We start from the raw sequence: 23,238 nt of genomic DNA, 5'->3' as shown, positions 1-23,238 counted from the left end.
CATGATGTCATATAATTCTAGCAACAGTCCTAGGAGTAGAGGCACTATTATCCCCAATTTAAATGGGAGAAATAAAAATACAGAGAGGTTAAGCAACTTGTCCAAGGTTATACAACCAGTAATTGCTTGGAATTAGAATTTGAATCCAGGCTGCCTCACTGAAGGGACTATATTTAGAATCATTGCCATAAAAATGGTGTACTGGTTGAGCTCTATTGGAGGGCAGTTAGATTTAAAGTTGCAGTTACAAAGAACTTTTATACTAGATGCTGAGGCCAGTATGTCAGGCAAAAATTTCTTACATTCAAATTTACCCGAAAACATCTTTTAGGGATTTAGCACGTTGGAGACTAACATAACTTCCAGCCAGTTTTCTTTAGCACTGAGGTAGAATTTCTTTTCCTTTGACTAGTAGGTGAAGCATTGACTTGTTATTCAGAGCCATGTTGGAAAAGTAATATGTATAACACAGGAGTAATAATGTGCTGACCTGTTCATAGCGAGAGGATACTGTGTCTCCAAGTCTGACAGGAGGAATAGCATAGCCATGTCTGTCCTATCTTCCATTCTGGGGCTTATGCGTGTGGAATGGAATTATGATCATCTATGGATTTCAGTAGTTCTCTTTTTTGATTTCTTTAAGAAGTGTTAAGCATGTGTGTTGCACTTGTGTATGGTAAGTATATGTGTAATATGAGGCAGGTGTGCTTGAAGAGTTACGCAAAGTGGCAGCTTGACATGTTGTATTTCTTTACTGTTCCTCTTCCCTGCAACACTGCATCTCCCTCAAGGGCATGGACTCTTTCTGACTTTTCATCACCACATCTCCACCTAACACCTGCTGACTTCGACTGACTTTGCAGAGTACTGCACTAGCTACTAGGAAATAGAGAAAGGAATAAAGCTTCTCTTCATCGTGTTTATCGTTTAGTGGGTAGAAGGGGAATGGGATGGGAACATTGTTACATGGGCAGTTAGCCTTTCTAATGTATTTTTTTTTCTAATTTTTTTTTCCTTTTTATCTTTTAACCTCTTCTACCCCCCCTTCATTGCATATTAAGTGATGCATGCATCTGCTCATTTGTTAATTTTAGGTCAGAGCAAATAGAAAAGGGAAAAAAAATTAGTTTCTCTAGCTTACTATAGGGTCTCTGGTACTAAAACATGCTTTCCTGCCTCGTTCAGCCATCCTGTCTTCAGGATGAACTGGAACTCCAGTGGGGATTGGAGTTAAGGAATGACAAAACCCTAAGATGGTACACCCCTTCTCCCGTCTCAGACTTAATATGAGGTTACTACCACAAAGCCCGTTGGGAATGGTAGAGGAGTCAGGCCTGGCCTTCAGGCTGCAACTCCTGCCTATACCAGTTCACAGTGTTGCAAGGTTTAATTAATTTAATTCCAAAAAACTTTGAATTTTGCTGTAGTCTCTTATTCAGAAATATGTATGCTTTATCCATAATGAAATTTGCATTCTGGCAGTGTTGTCAAAAATCTAGATTTCTCAGTTCCTATCTTAATTTTGGTGTGCCTCCTTAAAAATAATTACAGTTTTGAAAGGAAGGCTACGAGAGGAAATGTATATACAAGCAGATATCCTTATTTTGTGTGTGTGTATATATATGTGACTAATAGCATTTGTATTTGAGATGCGGAGCTAAAAATGAAGTTAAATGCCACCATCAAGATAAAACCTTGTCCGTATTAGCACCTAGTTTTAAACAAATGACCCAGTGAATTTGTTATCTGGAGCTCACAGTTTTATCAACATTTGAGTGCCTTGTGGCAGTGTATTGGTGCAAAGAAATTTTGTAAGGTAAGGTAAAGAAAATATACTTTGCATTTGGTAGAGGACCTTAGGCAATTAAGAGTCGTTAAGATAAATGGAATCTAAGATTGTCAGTGATACAGAGCAGGTGGGCCTAACCCATGTGGTACAGTCTCCTTAAATTGTACCTTCAAGCATAGAGAGCATAGAAACAGTATGAAGGTTTAAGTTTAGTTGTATTTCTAAGGGATTTTAGAGGAAAGCTTTAGTATCGTATTAGAGAAAACAGGAGATCACAAATACCAGTAAAAAGGAAAATAGAAAGATGTACCTCAGACACCTAATGGCTACTCAATTGAGCAATATTTGATTGAGCCTCTAGGTTAAGAACGTAAAACAAAAGATGCACATATTCAAGGGGTTGAATTTGTTTCCTGCCCTACAACAAATGTTTTCATTTTAATTTTGCTCAGACTAAGATTTTAACAAAAATTTAGGCATTGGAATAGGAAAAAATGGAAGATTGTCGCAACTAAAGAGATGGACTATTTTCTCCTGAATTATTTGTGCAGAAATATCTTGGAAGCCAGTTGTTGCTACTTTTATTATTCCCATTTCCTATTAAGCAATTCTGAGGTAACGAGCCCTTTGGTTTTGTTTTCAGCTATATATTATCCTATAGGTTATGCCCTTTTATGAATTATCTTGAGGTCTTTGATTGCATCTTTATTTTCAGTCTGTTACCCAGTCTGCCTTTGGGCCAGTTTTCTCTATTAAAGTTGATCTGTTGGGGCACCTGGGTGGCTCAGTGGGTTAAAGTCTCTGCCTTCGGCTCAGGTCCTGTTCCCAGGGTTCTGGGATCGAGCCCCGCATCGGGCTCTCTGCTCAGCAGGGAGTCTGCTTCACTTCTTCTCTCTCTGCCTACTTGTGATCTCTGTCAAATAAATAAATAAAATCTTTAAAAAAAAATTGATCTGTTCACATGAAGAGAATAAAAAGTAATTTTAACATAGGCTTGATGGTCAGATTCTTTTAAGTATTCTAAGACCATGTAGCTTGCTTTGGACGATACGTAACTTTTATCTGGTGATCCAAGTATTTTATGCCTCCATTTTAGCAAATGGAGGAGAAAATTGTTTTTAAAATACACTGTGTAAAGTGACCTTTCTGATGTTGGGATACCAATAAGAGGTTGTCATTGTGTACGTGCTGTGCCTCTGTGGACTAGTGTGAGGTAAATGAGGGGCCTAGGGTACAAAATTTAAGGAGGCACTTACTCTGTGTCATGCAGGTCAGAGCCAGGTTTTGTGCTCTGAGTGGTCTGTTTGGCCTCACCCTAGTTTCAGTCCTTTTGCTGTCAGGTTCATAGAATTCTGTCTAAAATGTCAGTGACTGGGGCATCTGGGTGGCTCAGTCAGTTAAGTGTCTACTTACAGCTCAGGTCACGATCTCAGCATCCTGGGATCCAGCCCTGCGTTGGGCTTCCTGCTCATCGGGGAGTCTACTTCTCATCCTCCTGCTCCCCCTGCTTGTGTGTGGGCACTGTCCCTCTGTCAAATAAATAAAATATTTAAAATAAATAAATAAAATGTAACAATATGAATTAAATGCTTATTGTGTGTCAGCCACTGTATGAATAACTGCTTCGTATGAATAACCATGTAAGGTGTAAGGTAAACACTTACTCTTAATAACCATGTACTCTTTGATACTCTTAATACAATGTCAGGTGAACACTCCAATATTTTCATTAATTTCTCAGTATAGAGAGATGAATAACTTAAATAACGCCCAGCTGAGCAAAAATTGAAACTCAGGCCCTTGTTTCAAATTTGAGAGCATACTCAGTGCTCTGTACTGTCCCATCTGTGTGTAGAAAAACTTAATTCTTGTCCACTTTATGGATTTCTGTACTAAGAAACAATACTTCCACAAGAAACTGTGCTATCCAAAATATGCAAATGCATACACTGACATGATGCAGTTAACTTTTAAGGTGAGTGAGTCAAGAGGTCTCATCAGCACCAAATCGAAAATCCACAAATTTGTACTGCTTAGTACCACCTTAAATCAGAGCCCCACTCTTGCTGGCTTCAGTCTTCAAACACTCCATGTGGAATTTGGGGGTTGGCTATAAACAGATTGACCCATGGATGATGTAAAGGTCAGGGCAGGTTAGTCTAGAAGTAGTTCATTTGGTGGACAATAGGCTATAGTAGCTCTGTAGCTTATTTGTTTAAAATCTCTATCACCGTTCTGTTCAGTTTCTTAATGTGAATTTCTGTGGACATTTCTAAGTTGTAAAATTTGGAGATTGGATGAAATAATATATAATGGCTGTTTTTACTTTAAAATTTTAGGGTCTTAACATTTAAGTTTCTTAAGTGCATAGGCACAAGACAAGCGTAAGGGTAAATTTATTGGTGAGAGATTGAGACATAGAACTGAGTTATAGAAAAATCTGGGCCCAGAAAGGCTTTTGCCAGCACTTAACCTTACTTTTGGGATCATTCATTCCCCTTTGTTCTTCATAATGCCTTTTTTTTTTTTTTTTTTAATTATGCTTGTGTCCTGATTGTCCTAGAGCAGTAGTTTTACAGCTGTGGAGAGAGAGTTGCTGAAGAGCTATGAGAAGGAGAGACTAGAGGCTGGCAAACTGGTTACTTCATCCATTTATTGGACAGATGAACAGTTCAGTGTGTTTTATCTCTCTTTGATAAAAGATTTTATTTGAAAACAATAGTTCCACTGTTTTAAAGAGGCTTAAAATCATTTACCTTTCTTTATCTGGCTTTCAGGCATCCTTGATTTCCCTGGCTAGATGATTGTACAGGAGAGACCTGATTTCTAGAAAGAGATCTGAAATTTCATCTTCGGTTAAAATGTAGTTATAATAGCTAATATTGAATAATTATTGTGTGCCATGCACTGTTCTGAACACTTTATCTGTAATAACTTGTTGAATCATCACATCAGCCTTAAGAGAGAGACTCACTCTCATTTCATAGGTGAGAAGACTGTAGCACAGAGAAGTTAGATAACTTGCCGCAGGTCACACCGTATAGTAAGTGGTAGATCTGGGATTGCATCTAGGCAACTCTGGTTCTGGAATCACTGTGCTTATTACTCCCCTCTCTAATGACAGTGCTATTAATGTTAGCTAAGTATAGTAGAAATGTTCCTATTCTTTCTTTCTTGTAGGTAACATTGTGGATTTTGAAGTGTTTCTTAGAATCTTATTTCTCCACAGAAAAAATCATTAAGTTTTAAGTGACTGATTTGTAATTTTATGTTTAGAACCAAGTGCGCTTATTAGTAAAGAAACTTATCAGTGACAAACATATGGGAATTAACAAAGAAAGATAAAAGAATGGAGTTAAATTTAGAGCACTTTTACATTTTGCATTTTTCCTTTATGGGTCATTGTGTTTTAATTTGCCAGTCTTACCTGTTTTCAAAGACATCTTAGCTTTCATATGATGTTTTAGTTAGAAACTTACTTCTTAATTAACAGCTTAGCAAATGCTTGTTTGGCCAATCATGTTTACAGAGATACTGAAGACTTTTATCTTTTTTATCCTGTTTTTTAACAAACCGTAGCTGGAGTCCTTTAACCATTAGTGGTATCAGATACCTGGAAATTGTATTATAACAAAGAGGTGCCTTTAAAAATTTGAGGGCACCTGGGTGGCTCAGTGGATTAAAAGCCTCTGCCTTCGGCTCAGGTCCTGATCTCAGGGTCCTGGGATGGCGCCCCGTATGCTGAGCAGAGAGCCTGCTTCCTCCTCTCTCTCTGCCTACCTCTCTGACTACTTGTGATCTCCCTGTCTCTGTCAAGTAAATAAATAAAATCTTTTAAAAAAATTTTTTTTTGATTGAGAGGTTAGACCTTCCAGTGAAGTGATAATTCATAGCGGAATGTGTGCTTTCTTTGAATAGTTATTTAAAAGTGCAAAAACACAGTGCTTAGTAAACTACAGGTATTTAATATAGAGGTTTTATGGTTTGATTTAGAAATCACCTCATCTTTTACAAGTATGCAGCTTGGTTTTGGTTTTTGTTCATTTTAAAAAAGAAACTAAAGCATAGAAAGGTGAAGTACCTTGCTCAGAGGTAAGATGGTTTATAATGACAGTATGCATTGAGCCCTTATTTTCAGACCTAATACTTAGACTTTTCTTCTGTAGCTGTGTGCGTATTCTCCACAGATACCTTGAAGATATCTAGAAAAAATTTTGATATATGTAAACAGTATGGTGGCAGAGTGTCCTATGTTACACTTAACCATTAAGAAGGAATTGTTTCTAGATGTCCCTAAATGCAAAATTCTGAAAAAACTGAACTAGTTGTAGTGCGTGCTCAGGGAGGTTGAGTTCCACATACCCTTATTAAAAAAGAAAGCTACATATGGAAGACCTTGATTATAGAAAATATAATTTGCAGAGGAAGGAGAGAGATGTAGGTATATCTTGAAGGTTTTAAGCTTATTTTGGGCTAAGTGGGATCTACTCAGCCCTATTCCTCTGCCTCCCTTTTTCCTAGCTTTCTCCTCGAAGTATTTTGTCTCTTGTAAAAGTGGCTACATTTTGAGGTGAGAAGGCCCTATAAGGTAGGTTGTGATCATCAAAGGCTCACCTTTTTCAGGGGTGCTAAATGGCCAGACTGAGCTACAAAGCCTTAGAATAAATTCAATTTCGCTGCGAGGCTGATGGGTATGGGTCACGATCTGAGGTGCTTGAGAGAACGCGGAGTGTGTCAGGTATTTGAAACCTTGAATCAACCAACTATTGGGCAGGCTCTTTCTACTAGAATTCATAAATAGTTTTTGTGATCTGATAAATTTTTTTTTTTTTTTAGTTTCCCATGAGATCTTTTGAACCTGTAGTAGATCACAGTAATAACATTATCACTGAAATTTTAGAATACCAGAGTCTTTAAAGTGATAGACTTTTATTCCCTCTTTGTTTCTGTTCAGAAAACAAGTCCCGTGATTAAGGGAAACTTCCACAAAATCAGAACCAAAAAGAACCCCTGTCTCAGGTACTTATTTTACCCAAATCCTTGAGCCTGGCCTTGGCAGGTAGATTTTTTGACTCTCTAGGCACTGTTCTTTCCCTACCAGTGTTTTCCAGCTTGTCCTGTTCATGAGAATCGTCAGGGTTGTCTGCTAAAAATATAGCTTTGTGGACCCTATCTTAGAGATTTTGATTGAGTCATCTTGGGAATGTTTTTAATAAGGACTGAAGTGATTGTGATGGCTTAGGTCATCCATTTGGAAACTACACTACTCCTTCATGCTTTCCCATAGAGAAAGTTTTGCTTTATGCTGAAAGCTGGATAAGTTTTTGGATCTTGCTTATGTATAAGGCAAGGCTAACCTATGTTGGAAATTCTTGCACTTTGAGAATTTTGTGAACTGTTAAATTATATGCCAATTTTGTCCCATGATCTAAAAGATACTGTAGCAGCCCTAATAAAAGACATTAGAGTGTATAATCTGTGATTATTATATTTTCTTTAGTTTTATTTGGTTTTCATGTATATTTCTGTTGGAATTCTGATTTTAGTTGCAGTCATCTGATTATAATATTCTCTTTGCCTACCATACTAGGAAGAGCTTGGGATAGCAAGAAGTAGTAAAATCTGGTAACTGTGACTGGTTAATTAGACTTTGTTAATAGAATTAATTAGCTTTCTGTGTTTTATTTTGCTAGGCTTGATATTTGGAAGTATTAGCAAGACTGATTCAGCTTATAAATTGCCCATCTCTTATCTCATTAGTTTGTTCATTCAACAAACATTTATTGTTGACTGTGTACCTTCTACACTGACTGATGTCTCTGTTGGGAAAAAGAAATACAGATGTTGGCATAAACATGAATTTTGCTTAATGCCAGAATGAATAAACTTCTGTTAGCTAAATGTTCATGAATTGGTTGGGGGTCTGATCAAAATCAATCAGTTGTTCTTTTTCACTTCAAGGATAAAGAATAAAGGAATTATAAGAATTTAAGACCAGGTGAGAGGGCTGAGTTTTGGATTTGACTCTGAAGAAAAACAAGACAATTACACCTGCCTACAGATGTCTTAAGGGTAGAATTTATTTAGGAGCCTTCTTTTTCTCCCCAAGAACTGCATATTTCAGTACCATGGACTTTGCTTATACCTCCTTATATTTGAGTAAATAACTTTAGCTCTAGAATTATCTCCTGCCCAGATGGATTAAAATGAGACTCTCACAGGAAATGCTGATTCTGATCCGTAAGATACAGTTGAGTATAGTTCTTTAAATGAACAGACTCCTGTTGGTTCTTTGGGCAGGTCAAGACAGAAACTCCTAAGACTAAGACTTTGGCAGTAGAATGCCCAAGAACTTATTTTTGTTTTCCCTTCACTTTATTTTTTTTAAAGGTTTATTTTTTAAAGATTTTTATTTTTTTTATTTGACAGAGATCACAAGTAGGCAGAAAGGCAGGCAGAGAGAGAGGAAGGGAAGCAGGCTCCCTGTCGAGCAGAGAGCCCGATGCAGGGCTCCATCCCAGGACCCTGGGATCATGAACTGAACCAAAGGCAGAGACTTTAACCCACTGAGCCACCCAGGCGCCCCTGTTTTCCCTTCACTTTAAACAAATAGTATTTGTCTTAAGTGCAGGAAGTGTTTAATACTTAAGCATCTGTACAGCATTCAAGTACTGCTGTTTTGAACATTCAGGGAAATAAGGGGGAAAGTATAAATGAATTGGTTGCTTATTCTGTTTGTATGGTATTATCATATACAGAGGGTATTTTTGAAGAAAAGTGTGCTTAAAAGTATACATTTTGTCTTAAGTTATTGATGTCTGTGATTTTGGTTTTTTAAAAATGTTGTGATGCTATCTCCTTGGGAAACAAAGTTTAATTTGAAATGAAAACTTTTTCCCTAATGCAACACATTGGAAATGGGAAACTAAGTAGTTCTTGTCTTGTTGCCACTATACCCACGTTAAATTTTTATTTATTATTACTTAGCAGTTATAACCATGGCAAGTCATTTTTTGGACTGTGGTTTCTGTTGTACTGCATGGTAGATGAGGTGACTTTTTGAGGCCTTTCCAGATTTGGGATTAGGGGTTCAATTGGCTTTGCATGAATGATGAGCGCTTACCTCAGAAACCAGTATCCCTTAGGAAGCTGAAACTGGTAATGTGCTGCCCACCTGCCCTGGGCCTGCTGACACCCGTGGTAAAACGAAGAAACCTTCTCAAAGGGGCAGGGCCTCAGGCTCTTGCTCAGTTCAGTTGACCCTTGCTCTTCAGGTTGACAGGCTCCTTGTTGCTTGGAGTAATTTAGCTTGTCCATTGAACCATTTCAGATAAAGAAGTATGTAGAAGAAATGGCAGCATATTTCAACTTGAACTAAAATTGGCATATTTAAAAAGCCTTATTGAAATTGTTGATTTTTTAATCTCATGTAAACATTGATGAAACTATGAGTGGCCCCAGTTTTGTGAATGTGTGTTCTGAGAAGTTCAGTTGTAACTTGGTTCTTTAAACATTTTCCATAGAAACAGTATTAAAAGGTAGATAAATGTGATGTAAGACAGACACCTATTTAGCTCATAATATTGCTATAATACGAGGCGGCTGGGTGGCTTACTGGGTTGGGGGGTCTGCCTTCCGCTTGGGTCATGGTCCCCAGGGTCCTGGAAATCAAGCCTGAGTTGGGCCCTCTGCTCAGCGGGAAGCCTGCTTCCCACCCACACCCCCCACCCCCCACCCCCCACCCCCCCCCCCGCCTGCCTCTCTGCCTACTGACTGATCTCTGTCAGATAAATAAAATCTTTAAAAATAAATAAATATTGCTATCATACTTACTTTTTTTTTTGTTTTTTAAGACTTTATTTGAGAGAGAGAACAAGCAGTGGGGAGGGACATAGAGAGAGAAAAAGAGAAAGAGAAGCAGAGTCCTTGCTGAGTAGGAAGCCCGATGCAGGGCTGATCCCAGGATTCCAAGATCATGACCTGAGCCCAAGGCAGATGCTTAACCGGCTAGGCCACCCAGGCACCCCTTTAACACTTTCTTTTTGATGACATAGTAGCTACTAGTACTGTAAGTTAGTTTTAGAGTCAAGAAATATATGTATATGTTTGGTTTTTCTAAATTTGAATCATAAATACCTTAAGTGAAACTCCTGACATGGGGTAGTACTATTGATTCAATTAAAAGACGTTTCAATGCCACGATTTACAAAAGGTAAAAATTAAGTATTTGAACAGGTTTCGTGGGTTAGATAGGTAGGTGCCAGCAGGATTCTGAGTGACTCTAGCTACTTTTATGGATTCTTTCACTCTGTCTGCCTTTATATATGCAGGGATACATACATGTTCAAAGAATAAAAGACAAAAATAATCCAGTTGAGCCTACTTTGGGAATTCACCCCGTTTTTATTGAAATCACCTCTCTCACCACCTCACTGTGTCAGTTCCTGCAGGTAGATAGTTCTTTCCCCTGGTATACAAGTGACATTACTCTGTGAGCATTATACATGACCTCATCAAGAAATCCCGTAACTTTTTAAAAGTTATTGACTATGCTCAGGAGCATTTAAAACTCTGGACAGCCTTCTCTTTGAAACACCTGGTTTCTGTGATGCTGGTTCTGTCACCCAATTCTCCCATAGCAGTACAGCATCTGCACTTCTCCCTTGTATGTACTGACAATTGTTCATTTTCTGGCTTTCCTTTCATATTATAAGCTCCATGAGGTCAGAGACTGTCTTGTCTTGTTCACTGCTCCATCGCTAGTCCTAGGCCTAATTCTGTATAGGTAATGGATAAATATTTGTTAAACAAACGAATGATTTCTTTTTTTTTCTGTTACCCCATGAGATGGCTCATCAAGTTCTAGTGTCAGCCCTGTTCTATTTCTCGCTTATTTTTTTCCATTGATACTGATGCCTTCAATTACTGTTTGTACTGTGCATCCAGTATCCATCATTTTCATTTTGACTGCTGTCCCTGCATTTCAGCTTCTTTTTTTTGTTGTTTTTCCAAGTTTACTGTGAAAAAGTATTCATAATTTATTTCTAAAGTGGAAAAGTAGATTACCAAATGGCCAAATAAGTAGTTAAATAGATACAGCAGATTCACAATTGATACTTAACCTTCTTCCTCTTGCTACTTGCTTAGGTCCAGTGGGTCTTTTGTATAACCATACTAGGTCTCTTAAATTTCCTCTGCCCTCAGTTTATGTTCCTCCATTCTATCCTTAACAGTATGACCAAAGCAGTCTGCTTAAATAAATAATTTGATCAGGTAATGGTTTTCTAATACCCTATAGAATAAACTTAGGAATTGGCCTTATTTTTATTTATTGATTTGATTCTGTGAGGTTAGTGAGCAGCTTGTACCCCCAAAACAAAAAACTTTTTCCATATTTAGAACTACCAGAAATGGGACTAAATGGTTTCCATAGGTGTCCTTTTCCCCTTCACTGGTAAGGATTATGGAAGGATGGTAAGCCGTTCTCAAATGGGACAGGTTATTAGAGCTTTTTGACGCTCTACATACTCAAACCTTTGATTGTATCTTTCAAACTGCTCAGGTCTTCCGCATCCTGGCCCAGATAAATTTTAATGATAAGGACCACATCTTAATCACCCCTCCACTGCATCTTCTACAGAGTAAGGGCTAAACATAAATTTATTCAGTGAATTAATAACTTCTGGGTATTTTCTTGGGTAGATGAGCTGAGGTTCTTTGGCTCTACTTCAGACTTAGTTGTTTTTTCTTCTTTTTTAATGCGGACTTACTAGGTCTGGATTGAGAGTATTAGGATCAAGTCTTGGGCCTCTGCATATTGTTATTGGTCAAATCATTTATCATCTCAGAACCTGCCTTTCTGTAAGGTTAGAATAACAGTTAATGTAATTTTGAGGACTAAAAGCGTGTGAAAAATGTTTTATCATCTGAAAATACTTTATAAATGGTAGAAGTTAATAAAAACTGATGTTTTTAAAATATGTATACCAATATACATTGTTTGAAATACAGATATGTCACTAATATTACTCTCTCACTTTATAATTAGGCTCATTTTTTAGCCTAGAAAAGGAAATAAATACAGTTGCTTTCTCTTAAAAAAAAAAATACTTCCTCAACTAACTATTCAAGGCCAAATTTCTCTCATATTGTTGAATTCTCAGTATTTTAATGCCAAATTATCAGTGTCTATGGATCTTTCTACTTCGTTTTTGTGTGATTTGGACAAAGATTCAGAAATACCACTGGCAAAATTAAATAACATTTTATCCCCAAATAGACCACATTTGAAAGACTTTTCCCAGTTTTTTAAAGATTTGTCTTAAATTTCTGGTGGTTGGCTATGTTTTTGTTATTTTTAGGTGGCAAAATCAGTGAATTATTAGCAAAAAGATTTTACTCTAAACACCTTTAATTCTTTTTTCCTAATTCTTAATGAAGTTCTCCATAAACATTTATGCTCTCTGTATTTCATAGTTATAGTTTTATGTTATATATAAGTGCTATAATTCTACTTTGTTGATAATTTCTTGTATTAACTTTTTTGATTGCATATATGTTGGAATTAGATGCATCATTATTCCATGGTGCTTCAGGGAGCACTCTCAGTTAAAGATGAGTGGGTTCGTGAATCACAGCTTTGTGAATTAGTACCTAGTGAGGGAAAATTAGTTGTAAGAAAGGGCAAATTCTTGAGTTTGAGGAGGAATAGAGGTGTGTTACTGATTAGGGGTATCCTCACAAGCAAGATATATTAACATATCAGCTGTTCATAAGATAGAGACACTAGCAAAGAAAGCTATTGGTGTTTGTACTTTTCCCTTCATAGAGTAAATCTCTGTTCTTTCTTTGCTTTTAACCAGGTCAGTATATATTTTGTGCCCTATTTTATCACAAAAAAGAGAAGAAATACTGTAGTGAATGAAGATTCCTCTGCATTTTAGCACTGCTTTTTCTACTGTAGTTGGCTTTTGAATGAGGATGACAATGGAAGAGATGAAGAATGAAGCTGAGACCACTTCCATGGTTTCTATGCCCCTTTATGCAGTCATGTATCCTGTGTTTAATGAGGTAAGTGGGTAAACATTTCTCATATGATCTCTTCAATTCTTGATGCCTGCCTCATTTATTCATTTGTTTGTTTGTTCCTTCATATAACAAACACATAAATGAATTTTATCTGTGTGTTAGGCATTGTACCAGGACTGGACATAAAACCGTGGGGAGGGAGGAACTAGATATATTGCTTCCCATCTGGAGGTTTCATTATAGAGGGAGAGACAAACATTAAACAAGAGAATACAAGTAATTACATAAATGGAAAGTTGTGGTGAGTCCTATGAAGTTACCAAAAATCAAATGTTTAATAAAGTAGCTGGTGGAACCTTCTTTAGGGGTCAGGACCAGCTCCACCGAAGATGAGACATAAATGCTAAGATTGAAAAGAGGTAAATAAGGGTTAGACTGTTGAGTTTGGGATAAACACATTTTAGGTAGCCGGAAGAGCAGGCACAAAAATATCCTGATGAATTCTAGTCAGTAGAGACAAAACATATTTTTACTGATAAATGGAAGATACCATTGCTTAGTATCCAGAGAAGATGTAGTTGTCTTTTTATTTGAGGGATTTTTCCAAGACTTAATACATTTTGGGGTTTTCTTTTAATTTAATGTTAATACGCTAAGGTGTTAGAGAATTAGAGCTGGAAATTCCTTAGAAAGGATTTAATCATGTCCCTCCTTTTAATGGTGAACCAAGTTCTTAGTATGTGAAATGGTGTTCCTGAAATTACCTAGAACTAAAATCTGGGGTTCCAAATTCAGTGGCTTCACCCTTAGCCTTTCTGTACATTTAATTAGGGTCTTCTTGTTTTTGTTTTGCTATTCAGTTATAAAGCTATCCATGCCATTGACCTTATTGTTGCTGCTGTAGCTTGGAAACCCTCACCATTTCCAATGACTTTATTCCTTTTTGTAAAGTATTTATATCAGAATAAGATTCTGGATTTCAAAGCTCTTTATTTCGCAGTAGGTTTAATAATAATGTATTTGATGCATTTGTGGTCTTAGGTCTTGGGGACAATGAGGAGTGATTCATCCTCTTCAACTTGGAAATCGTGGACCTAGTTGCCATTTCAGACATATATTTTGAAATTCTAAATGCTGTATATCAAATAGTCTTATTAGATTCAGAGAGCATAAAACTCAAAAACTGGCTTGTAGAAAAGTTAATTCTCTTGCATAAAAATTGTGGCTGTAAGTGGTCCAGTGCTAGTGTTATTATGACTCAGTATCCTAGTGCTTACTTCCGTTATCAGGGTTACCTCAGCATGTGGAATAGCTGCTGAATCTCCATTCATCATGTCCTTAGTTGTTTGGGAGGCACACACACAAAAAATGGAATAGGAGGTGGGTGTTCCTTCCAGCCAATTCACCTTCCTTCAAGTAACCTTTTTGAAAGTCCTATACAAGACTTCCATTTACATCTCATTGGCAAGAACCTAGTCTTAATGACCACACCTAGCTGCAAAGGAGGTTGGGAAATTTAGAAGTTTTTTCACTAAAGAGGAAGCAATAGGAGGAATCTTTTGAAAAACCTGTCCCTGTTACACTAATTCTATGGTAGCATTGGAGGCACTCTTTCAGGGCTGTTAATACCCATCTCGTAGGTATAGCCAACACTCCAGTAATTAATTCCCGCACTTTGTTCCAATATGTACCCATTCGTTACAAAGCTATAATTATTGTCAGAAGCAAGTGCATAAAAGTTTTGCTTAGTAAGTATTTACTAAATGTCAGTCATTTATTTGCTGAGTAGTCTGCTAGGGTCTGGACATGTGAAAAATAAAAAGGTGTTATACCTCTTCTTAACCATAGAGAACTATCTTAAACATCTTACACAGGAGTTTAAGCAGATGCATTATGTAATTATCCTTATACCAAGGATGAGGTAGGAAGATAGTCACTGAAACTGTTAAGTAATATATATTGATGGTTAGTGTTTTAACTTCTCAGGTACTTCCAGAACCATTATGGCGGTTCTACCCAGAGGTGCTCCCTCTTCTTGGGTCTTTATAGGTAGCTACCCCTATGGGCTATTGGGCTAAGTAGTTTGGGGCATTTCTGTATTTATCTAGTATTTTGAGTCATTACCTGAAGGAAGGGCGGTTTATATTGCAGAGCTTGTTTGATCTTCTAGTTAGTGAAGAGGAGTGAGAGAAGGGATTTTTTGCAACAACTAGAGTGATCTTTTCCTACATAAGGAAAATGGATTTTATTCGAATCTTGACTTTAGAAAATAGTCATATAGGATATGAGATTCTGATAAAATGAACTATTGGAATTCATACTGGAGCTATCTATTCTAATTTATTCATGTGTAAAAAAAATAATTTGAAAGAAAAGGAAATGGCTGTGAATGGACTGGTAAATCTTTTCCAGAAATGAAGGCAATGATTCTCACTAGACAACATCTAAAAAATATGTGGGTTAATGGCCCAGAATTAGAACATGTTCCCAAATGTTTCATAGTTGGTTCAAGAATTAATTGTTAAAACTGAATTGGAAAATGAAATGGCTAGATGTAGCCGACTGAGAGATACTGTGTCAGATTGTCAGGTCTAGTTCTGGAGTTTATGGTCTAACATCATGGTATCAAACTTTTTATAAAAATTATTTCTGTCATGTTACTTAAAAACAAGTGTTCAGAAATAATAGGCTTTTAGGAGTTGTGATAGTAGGTCTCCTCTTTGATAGAGGTATCAAATATGGGGCTTGATTTAGGAATGGAATAAAATAATTATGCCTTCAAATGTGAAGTGTTTGGTTGAAAAGAATAAAATACTAGCATTATTGTCTGACATTCCAATGTATTAATGTAACATCTAAAATAAAATACCTAGGGCTGCCTGGGTGGCTCAGTCATTAAGCATCTGCTTTCAGCTCAGGTCATGATCCCAGGGTCCTAAGATCTAGCCCTACTTCGGGATGCCTGCTCTGCTTCTCCCTTTCCTACTCCTCCTGCTTGTCTTCCCTCTTTCACTGTCTCTCTGTGTCAAATAAATAAATAAAATCTTTTAAAAAAATAATTAAGGGGCGCCTGGGTGGCTCAGTGGGTTAAAGCCTCTGCCTTTGGCTCAGGTCGTGGTCCCGGGGTCCTGGGATCGAGCCCCACATGGGGCTCTCTGCTCTGTGGGGAGCCTGCTAACTCCTCTCTCTCTCTGCCTGCCTCTCTGCCTACTTGTGATCTCTCTCTGTCAAATAAATAAATAAAATCTTTTAAATAAATAAATAAATAAGATAATCTAGTCAGTTAAACATTAGTATTTAACCATAGTTCAAACATAGATTTTTCTGTAGATCTAATGGGGAAATTAAAATTTAGTTTGACTGTTTTTTTTGTGCTATACGGATTTAAAGATGAAATGTTTGTGAAATTAATCTTAGAGAAAATAGTATCAGTAAGGATGAATGTTTAACTCTGGAGCTAAATGATATACTTAATTTTGTCCACAGTGTATTGAAAGAGTTAAAAACTTACACATTCTCACCCTAACATAACATCCATAATAGTAACAATGGTGGTCTGAAGTCAACTTGTAGAACAGATTTTTAGGTAGTATCCTTAGATAGCATCCTTAGGTCTGGGAAATCTTAGTGCTGTTACTCCAGCTTACAAAGGGAAGTTATTTATGGCATTCTGGGAGTTTGATGCTTGCTAAACTTAATGAAGCTGTGCCGAGATAGCTGAGAAAGGGTTAGTCTTGTTATTTAATCAGCTGCTGCAGAGTTCAGAGTCCAAGTATATTGCATGTGTTGTAAATGTACTGTGAAATAGGTCTCCTGGTTACCTTATGGAATAATGAGTTTATAGAAGCCTTGTGACAAGTCTTAGATCAGGTTCTTATGTACTGTATAACTTTCTACTGATTCTGTGCGTATGGAGGAGAAGTGAAGTATAGTTCAGTTCTTCATTCCAGGAAAAGACACACCATGAATCATCATTTCTTTCGACTTTTTAGAGGAATTATTTTAAGGTGAAGTATAATTTCTGAAAGAATCTGTATTGTGTTTTGAGATAGGAATAAAAAATCTTGCAACCAAATATAAATTTTAGATCACCAGGGTTTATAGGCTTGTTTATAAATGATACAAAAATGGTACTTCTGAGTAAGTAATTAATACTCTATTCAGAAGCATCCAACAGTTATTTCTGCCAACTCAGCAGAATATACAACTCTTAATTTTTTCCAACAAGCAAATGAAATCTGGGACTATTTCTCCAACTTCAGATACCTAACTATTCTTTTCTTTTTTTTTTTTTTTTAATTAAAAGAAAAAAATCAAACCCCCAAATTGAAGCACAGTAAACATACCTCTCCATAGTGAAGGCATGGGTTTTATCTGCAGTCCCATCATCCAAAGGTGATCATAGTTAATATCTTGCATAAGAATTACTGCTCCGCCCCTTACTCTAGGCTATGTAGTCTTATATTTCTTTCCTTGTTTATAAACTGATGATAAACAGTAATATATTTATTTTTCATAACTCTGTAAAGTAAAAGACTTAACATGTTGTAGTACTGAGACTAGTACCAGGTAGAGCTGTTATTCGGAAGTCTTTGGGCAATTTTCTGATCAATTGTGATCATTCCCTAGACTTTTTTACATTCTAGTAGGCAATTTTTAATGAAACATTTTTATAATAGGTGACTCTCCTTACCTTTTTTGCTGGACTTGGCAACCCCAGAAACAGATTATTTTAGAAACCACTACTGCATTTAATATGTATAAAACACATTACTGCATTTGTCTTCTCTGTGGCAGCACAAAAGTTAATAGGTGGCCTCTTGAGTCTATCTCCTTACCTTCTAGCTTTTTTTTTTTTTATCTGACTACTCATTTTCATTTGAGTTATAAGAGATGTACCTTTTATTCTTTTTTTTCTTTTTTTAAGATTTGTCTATTTAAGAGAGAGAGAAAAAGAGAGTGTGCACACATGTGCAGGAGGAAGGGCAGAGAGAGAGGGACAAGCAGACTCCATGCCCAGCTCTGCTAGGGGCTCCATCCCGGGACCCTGAGATCATGACCTGAGCTGAAATCAAGTTGAATGCTTAACCAACTGAGCCACCGAGGTGCCCGTTTTTCTTGTGTCTTGGCCCTGTTTGATTCCTTTTAAGGATAGACTCAATAGTTTTTGTGGTGAGGGGAGAACGTTGTCAGCATGGAGAAATCATTCCTGATTTTGAGAAAGCAAAATTTGTAGATAATTCAGAACCAACTAATCTCATTATTTTGAACTTAAAGAAGGAATACTTTCAAAAGATTTTATGTGAGACCTACAAAACTTAAGTAACCAAGGAGTTAAATGGATTTTTTTTTTTTTCAGTTATGAGTGTAGGAGTTGGGCTTGGTAAGTAGAAAATAAGGTAGTGATGAGCTAATTGATACCTTTGGAGGGACCAATGCAATAAATGCACTCTGATTGGAATCAAAATTTTGTGTAAGCTTTTGAAATATTTTTATAAATATTATGGAGAGTTAAATTTGACCAAGTTTGCAGTTAATAGCGCTGTCAGAAGCTATCAAGTATACATTACAGGAGGAGCTCACAAAACAGAATAGGAAGAATGTGTTGTTGGGGGGTGAGAGCCCTGCTGTTAAGTTCATTCAGCCTGTCTTTCTTCTAGCTGGGACTCCAGGAGGCACTTTCCTTACTTTTTTTGGTGAAATGAGATTAGGTGCCCTGTTCTCTTGTGCTTATTCTCTTTTTTCCCTTTACCCTTTTACTGGTGCCATGGAATTCATAGATGGCTGAGGCCCGAGGAAGGCCTCTTTTTGTCCAGATACCCATTAATGCAAGGTGTAATTGTATGTTTCTTCCTCCTCTTTCGAATTCAGAATCAAATACTACCAAGAAATGATTGCATTGGCTCTTTAAAGATATCCTAAGCAACAGCTGTTATCTCAAAATCTTAAAAAAATTACTGTATTAGGGTGCCTGGGTGGCTCAGTGAGTTGAGCCTCTGCCTTTGGCTCAGGTCATGATTTCAGGGTTCTGGGATCGAGTCCTGCATCGGGCTCTCTGCTCAGCGGGGAGCCTGCTTCTCCCTCTCTCTTTGCTTGCCTCTCTGCCTACTTGTGGTATCTCTCTGTGTCAAGTACACAAAATCTTTAAAAAAAAATTACTGGACTAATTAGTGGAAGTATTAGAAACAAAATGGAAATTCTTTTCTGTTCTTTTCTGTTCTAAACTCACATAAAAACTTTACTCCCGCATGTGTTAACCAACCCTGAAGAAACCCGTAAGTGGGCAAATGGCCCAGGAAGGTGATTTTAAGAAGCTGTGTTCTTCAGGGACCAGTTCAGATCTCACCTCCATAAAGACTTTTTTTTTCTACTTCAGCTGATAGTGATCCCATCAGTTTCCATGTAGCTGCTTACTTAAATTGATCTTCTGGGGTTCCAGGATTGTAATCTATTTCTTTGTAACTCTCACACTGACTTGCACATGGTAGAAACTCAGGAATTTGTTAGTTCTTAAGTAGTTGAAGAGATTCAGTGAGGGAATTCATGCCAGTCTGGAAAGGGTGAATTCAGGGAGGCAGGGTAGCATTAAGTGGCTTGTGCACAAGTTTTAGAGCCAGTTTTCTTATTAATCCTGCCTCTGTATGCACTACCTGTTGAATATTAGGTAAATTTATACAAACTGAATTTCTGCCTCTATAAAATAGAGTTTATGGTAACTAGTTATAGATTGTGAGGATGAGATGCTCTTTATGAAAATATATAGCAAAGTTCATTACTGGTGCTAAGTAAATGATAATTGTTAAGATACTGCCAGAACCTTACACCGTCATGAACGGTAAGGTGAATGTGATTTTATCATCAAATCATCTATCACTAGTTAAAGATCTAACAGGGAAGCACTTTTTATTAGGGAAGATAAAAACATATTGCGCTAAGTATTACAGGCTGCAAATTATAAATAGATTTAAGAATAATTTAGATAAATTTATGGATGAGAGATTAAGTTCAATTCAAAAACTAGATATGTGCCTGTTATGCCTGGTGCTCCCTGGCTAATGGGAGTATCATATACATAATGAAGCCTAGTGGATTTACTGCAAGATGTGTGGAGATATAACGTATCCCAGAATGACTCCCAGCAGAGTTCTGGTTGAGGTGCTTCATGGCTCACAGATTTGATTTAGTATATGTCTGGCCTTTCCCTTTCTTTTCTAAGACACACGTATGTAAACTTAATCTAGAAATCTGATGTCTATCTTGGCTAATTTTATTAGTTCTTCACAGACTATTCTTGGCCTCTTTTTACTTGCCTTGACCCTTTCACATACCAGCCAGAGCAGTACAGAATGAGTTAGTAATGCTGATACTTGGAGGTACATGTGTGACTCAGACCTTTGACTTGTTGAAAGAGGTCAGAGTGTGCTGTAAACCCAAATAAGGAAATGGTTCCTATCAGAGTGGAAACATTCATCCTGTCTGTCTGCCTCTCCCTCCCTTACACAACAAGAACTTGAGATCAGAAGAGCTGTATTACTATTTTAATCTTAAATAGGATTCATTACAATTAAATGAATTCCATGGAAGATGAACGTTTTTCATTTGTGGCACCTTATTTTCACCAATTTTACAGGGTTTTTGTTGTTGTTGTTGTTGGTTTGTGGTTTGTTTGGTTTTTTTGTTTTTGTTTTGCTGTATTTTCCTACCTGGTCCTCCTGTATCTTCCCTTTTATCTACTAAAGCAATGTTAGATTTTACTGGATTTATAGAAGCCAAGTTTAAAACTGAGTTAAATGGCCTGTTATTTATTTTTGGAGATAAAGTATTTATCTTGGCACATTTTGTTGCTTTTTTGCTTAAGGTGCATAACTTGTAGGGAGATAAGGTTCTTGACATTTCTGTCTTGTTTAGAAAATAAAGTGATTTAATAAAGTGTGGGCCATTCCTTAGATATATATGTGTATATATGTTGTTTATAAAGGAAAACTTACATTTATTGCCTCAAGGGGTTGAAAGGAATATTTATTGCAAGGTATGATATGTTCATAAGATTTTTGTGAAGATTCCACTGGCATAAAAATCCTACAAAAGTTAACATTGTTTTTGAACATTTTAATATTGTCCCCCATAAAAAATGTATGCTTTGAGTTTTATTGAGTTTATTGGCCCAATTTTTAGGGACTAAAAAAATTGGAATTTAACTGAAGGTAGTTATTTTAAGCCTAACATTTAACTTTTCAACAAATGAATTTTTTTTTTTTTTTTGGCTCACTGAAAAATGAATTCTGTAAAGTATATAATAAGGACATGTATCTTTATGTATCTTTTTTTTTAAGATTTTATTTATTTATTAGAGAGAGTACAAGTAGGCAGAGCAGCAGGCAGAGGCAGAGGTAGAGGGAGAAGCAGGCTCTCTGTTGATCAGGGAGCCGACGTGGGGCTCGATCCCAGGACCCTGGGATCATGACCTGAGCCGAAGGCAGAGGCTTTAACCCACTGAACCACCCAGCCGACCCCAGGACATGTATCTTTCAGAATTGTAAACCTCACATATTTTATATTAAAATTAAAAGCTTTGGGATTGAACTTTGGATTCAGTATTTTAGGTAACCTTTCTTAAATCCGGATAACATAGAAGACAGATGATCTACAGTCCTTATTTACTATCAAACCTTGTGTCAGTGCTGTTTGCTAATTAATAAAATAGACTAACCTCAACTTAATCCCTGGCTGAGGGATTGTAAAATAATTTAAAAAGAGTAAGGTAATAAATACGAAGAATCTTAAATGTTTTCTTGGTGTTGGTCATTTCTATTCATTCAATTTGCCATATACTGGCAACAGAGCATTGAGACTTGATCTTGAACCCTATTTTCAGTAACTGAAGTAAATATGTTTATTCTTTTTATAAGAACTTGATATTATTTTGCATTCTGTGCTTATCTTAAATCCAATTTTAAGGTAGAGTGTGTCTTGTTTTTAAAAGGAATGAAGAATTCATATACCCCTCAATTTCACATGGTTTCTAATGAAAATTTTAGATGACCTGTGTATTTGAAGAATTAAGGTGATTTAGAATAATTAGCAAGTATTTTTGTTGAGCAAATGATGGATGTATCAGAGTTATTACTATAGAATGGAATATCAAAAATGCACCTTTTCTAAGGAAATTGGTACTAATAGTGATTTAAAATTTATATTGCAGCTAGAACGAGTAAACCTGTCAGCAGCTCAGACACTGAGAGCAGCTTTCATTAAGGTGAGGTGCAAATAATTTATTATGATTAAAATGTATGTTGTATATAAATCTGAATATCATGTAAGAATTGCCACTTTATTTCCTTTTAGTGAAAATCTCTTCAGCTGTTTTATGTCTGTTTTAGTGTACTCTGTAAAGCTTAAAACACTCAGAAGTGAATTAAAACAAATGCTGTTTCCTTAGCATTCATCTTTTTGTCACTTTGTGCTTTGAAAACTGACTTCTTCGGAGTTTTTTCTCTTTAGCTTTAGAGTATATTTTGAATTTCTTTTTCTATTATTTGACTTGCTAAAAAATTTTGTAAAATTACAACTCAAAAAGATGTTTTTCATATTGCTTAATTATAGAACATAAGAATAAAACAGTATTTTTGATAGGAAAACAAGACCTGTGTGGGAGTCAGATTAAGGATACCTTGCAAACATACAACCAAGTCATTCAGAGTGAATTTTTTGTTGTCTTTAGACTTGAACTGTTTGATAAATACTATCCACATGTTGCAGTTGAGTACTTAAAATATGGCTAGTTCAAATTGAGTTGTACTCCCAAGTATAAAATACACACCAGATTTTGAATACTTAAGGTATTCAAATACCTTAAGTATTTGAATACTATAAGGTAAAGAATGTAAAATAACTCAGGAATAAGTATTTTATATAATTGCATGTTGAAATTAATAATATTTTGGATGTACTCTTAAAATGATTTCATGTATTTATTTTTACTTTTGTAACATGGCCACTAGAAAATTTGTAATTAACAATGAAATTTGTTGCTTGTGTTATATTTCTGTTGGACAGCCCTATTATACATACTGGGTGCATTCTTTCATATAAAACTTTATCCATCCCCTTTCCTTTCCCAGTACATACCATGGTGCCTAAAACTTCGATTTTTATTTACTTACTGTGTTTATGTTCCCGTCAATAGCTAAAATAACTTATATTTCAGGTATTTTAGTGTTTAAATCTAGAATAAATTTATAATCGAGTTTTATTGGATTAAAACTATAAATCAATCAAGTTTGAGTTCTTTTTATGATAAGGATAGTTTATTTATTTATTTTTAATAGATTTTATTTATTTATTTGACAGAGATCACAAGTAGGCAGAGAGGCAGGCAGAGAGGCAGGCAGAGAGAGAGAGGCGAAGCAGGCTCCCTGTGA

General features: G+C 36.3%; 1 protein-coding gene across 5 annotated transcripts in view; it reads left to right on the top strand.

Annotated features, from left to right (window-relative positions):
- The window catches only part of PDCD10 (programmed cell death 10), a 43,217-nt gene that overhangs the window by 5,751 nt on the left and 14,228 nt on the right, over positions 1–23,238 (top strand). For 2 of the 5 annotated variants that reach the window (XM_044251730.1, XM_044251731.1), the window contains 2 exons: positions 12,753–12,859; positions 22,020–22,073. In XM_044251730.1, the coding sequence (XP_044107665.1) occupies positions 12,764–12,859; positions 22,020–22,073 (150 nt within the window). In that variant the 5' untranslated portion in view covers positions 12,753–12,763. Of the gene's footprint in view, positions 1–12,651; positions 12,860–22,019; positions 22,074–23,238 lie in introns of all 5 variants that reach the window. The other 3 variants (XM_044251728.1, XM_044251733.1, XM_044251729.1) reach the window with 2 other exon arrangements.

This window comes from Neovison vison, chromosome 6 (genome assembly GCF_020171115.1).
Source record: "Neovison vison isolate M4711 chromosome 6, ASM_NN_V1, whole genome shotgun sequence".
In the NCBI taxonomy this organism is placed as follows: Eukaryota; Metazoa; Chordata; class Mammalia; order Carnivora; family Mustelidae; genus Neogale; species Neogale vison.
Note: the sequence above shows the minus strand (reverse complement) of the source record. Positions and strands in the feature narration are given on the sequence as shown.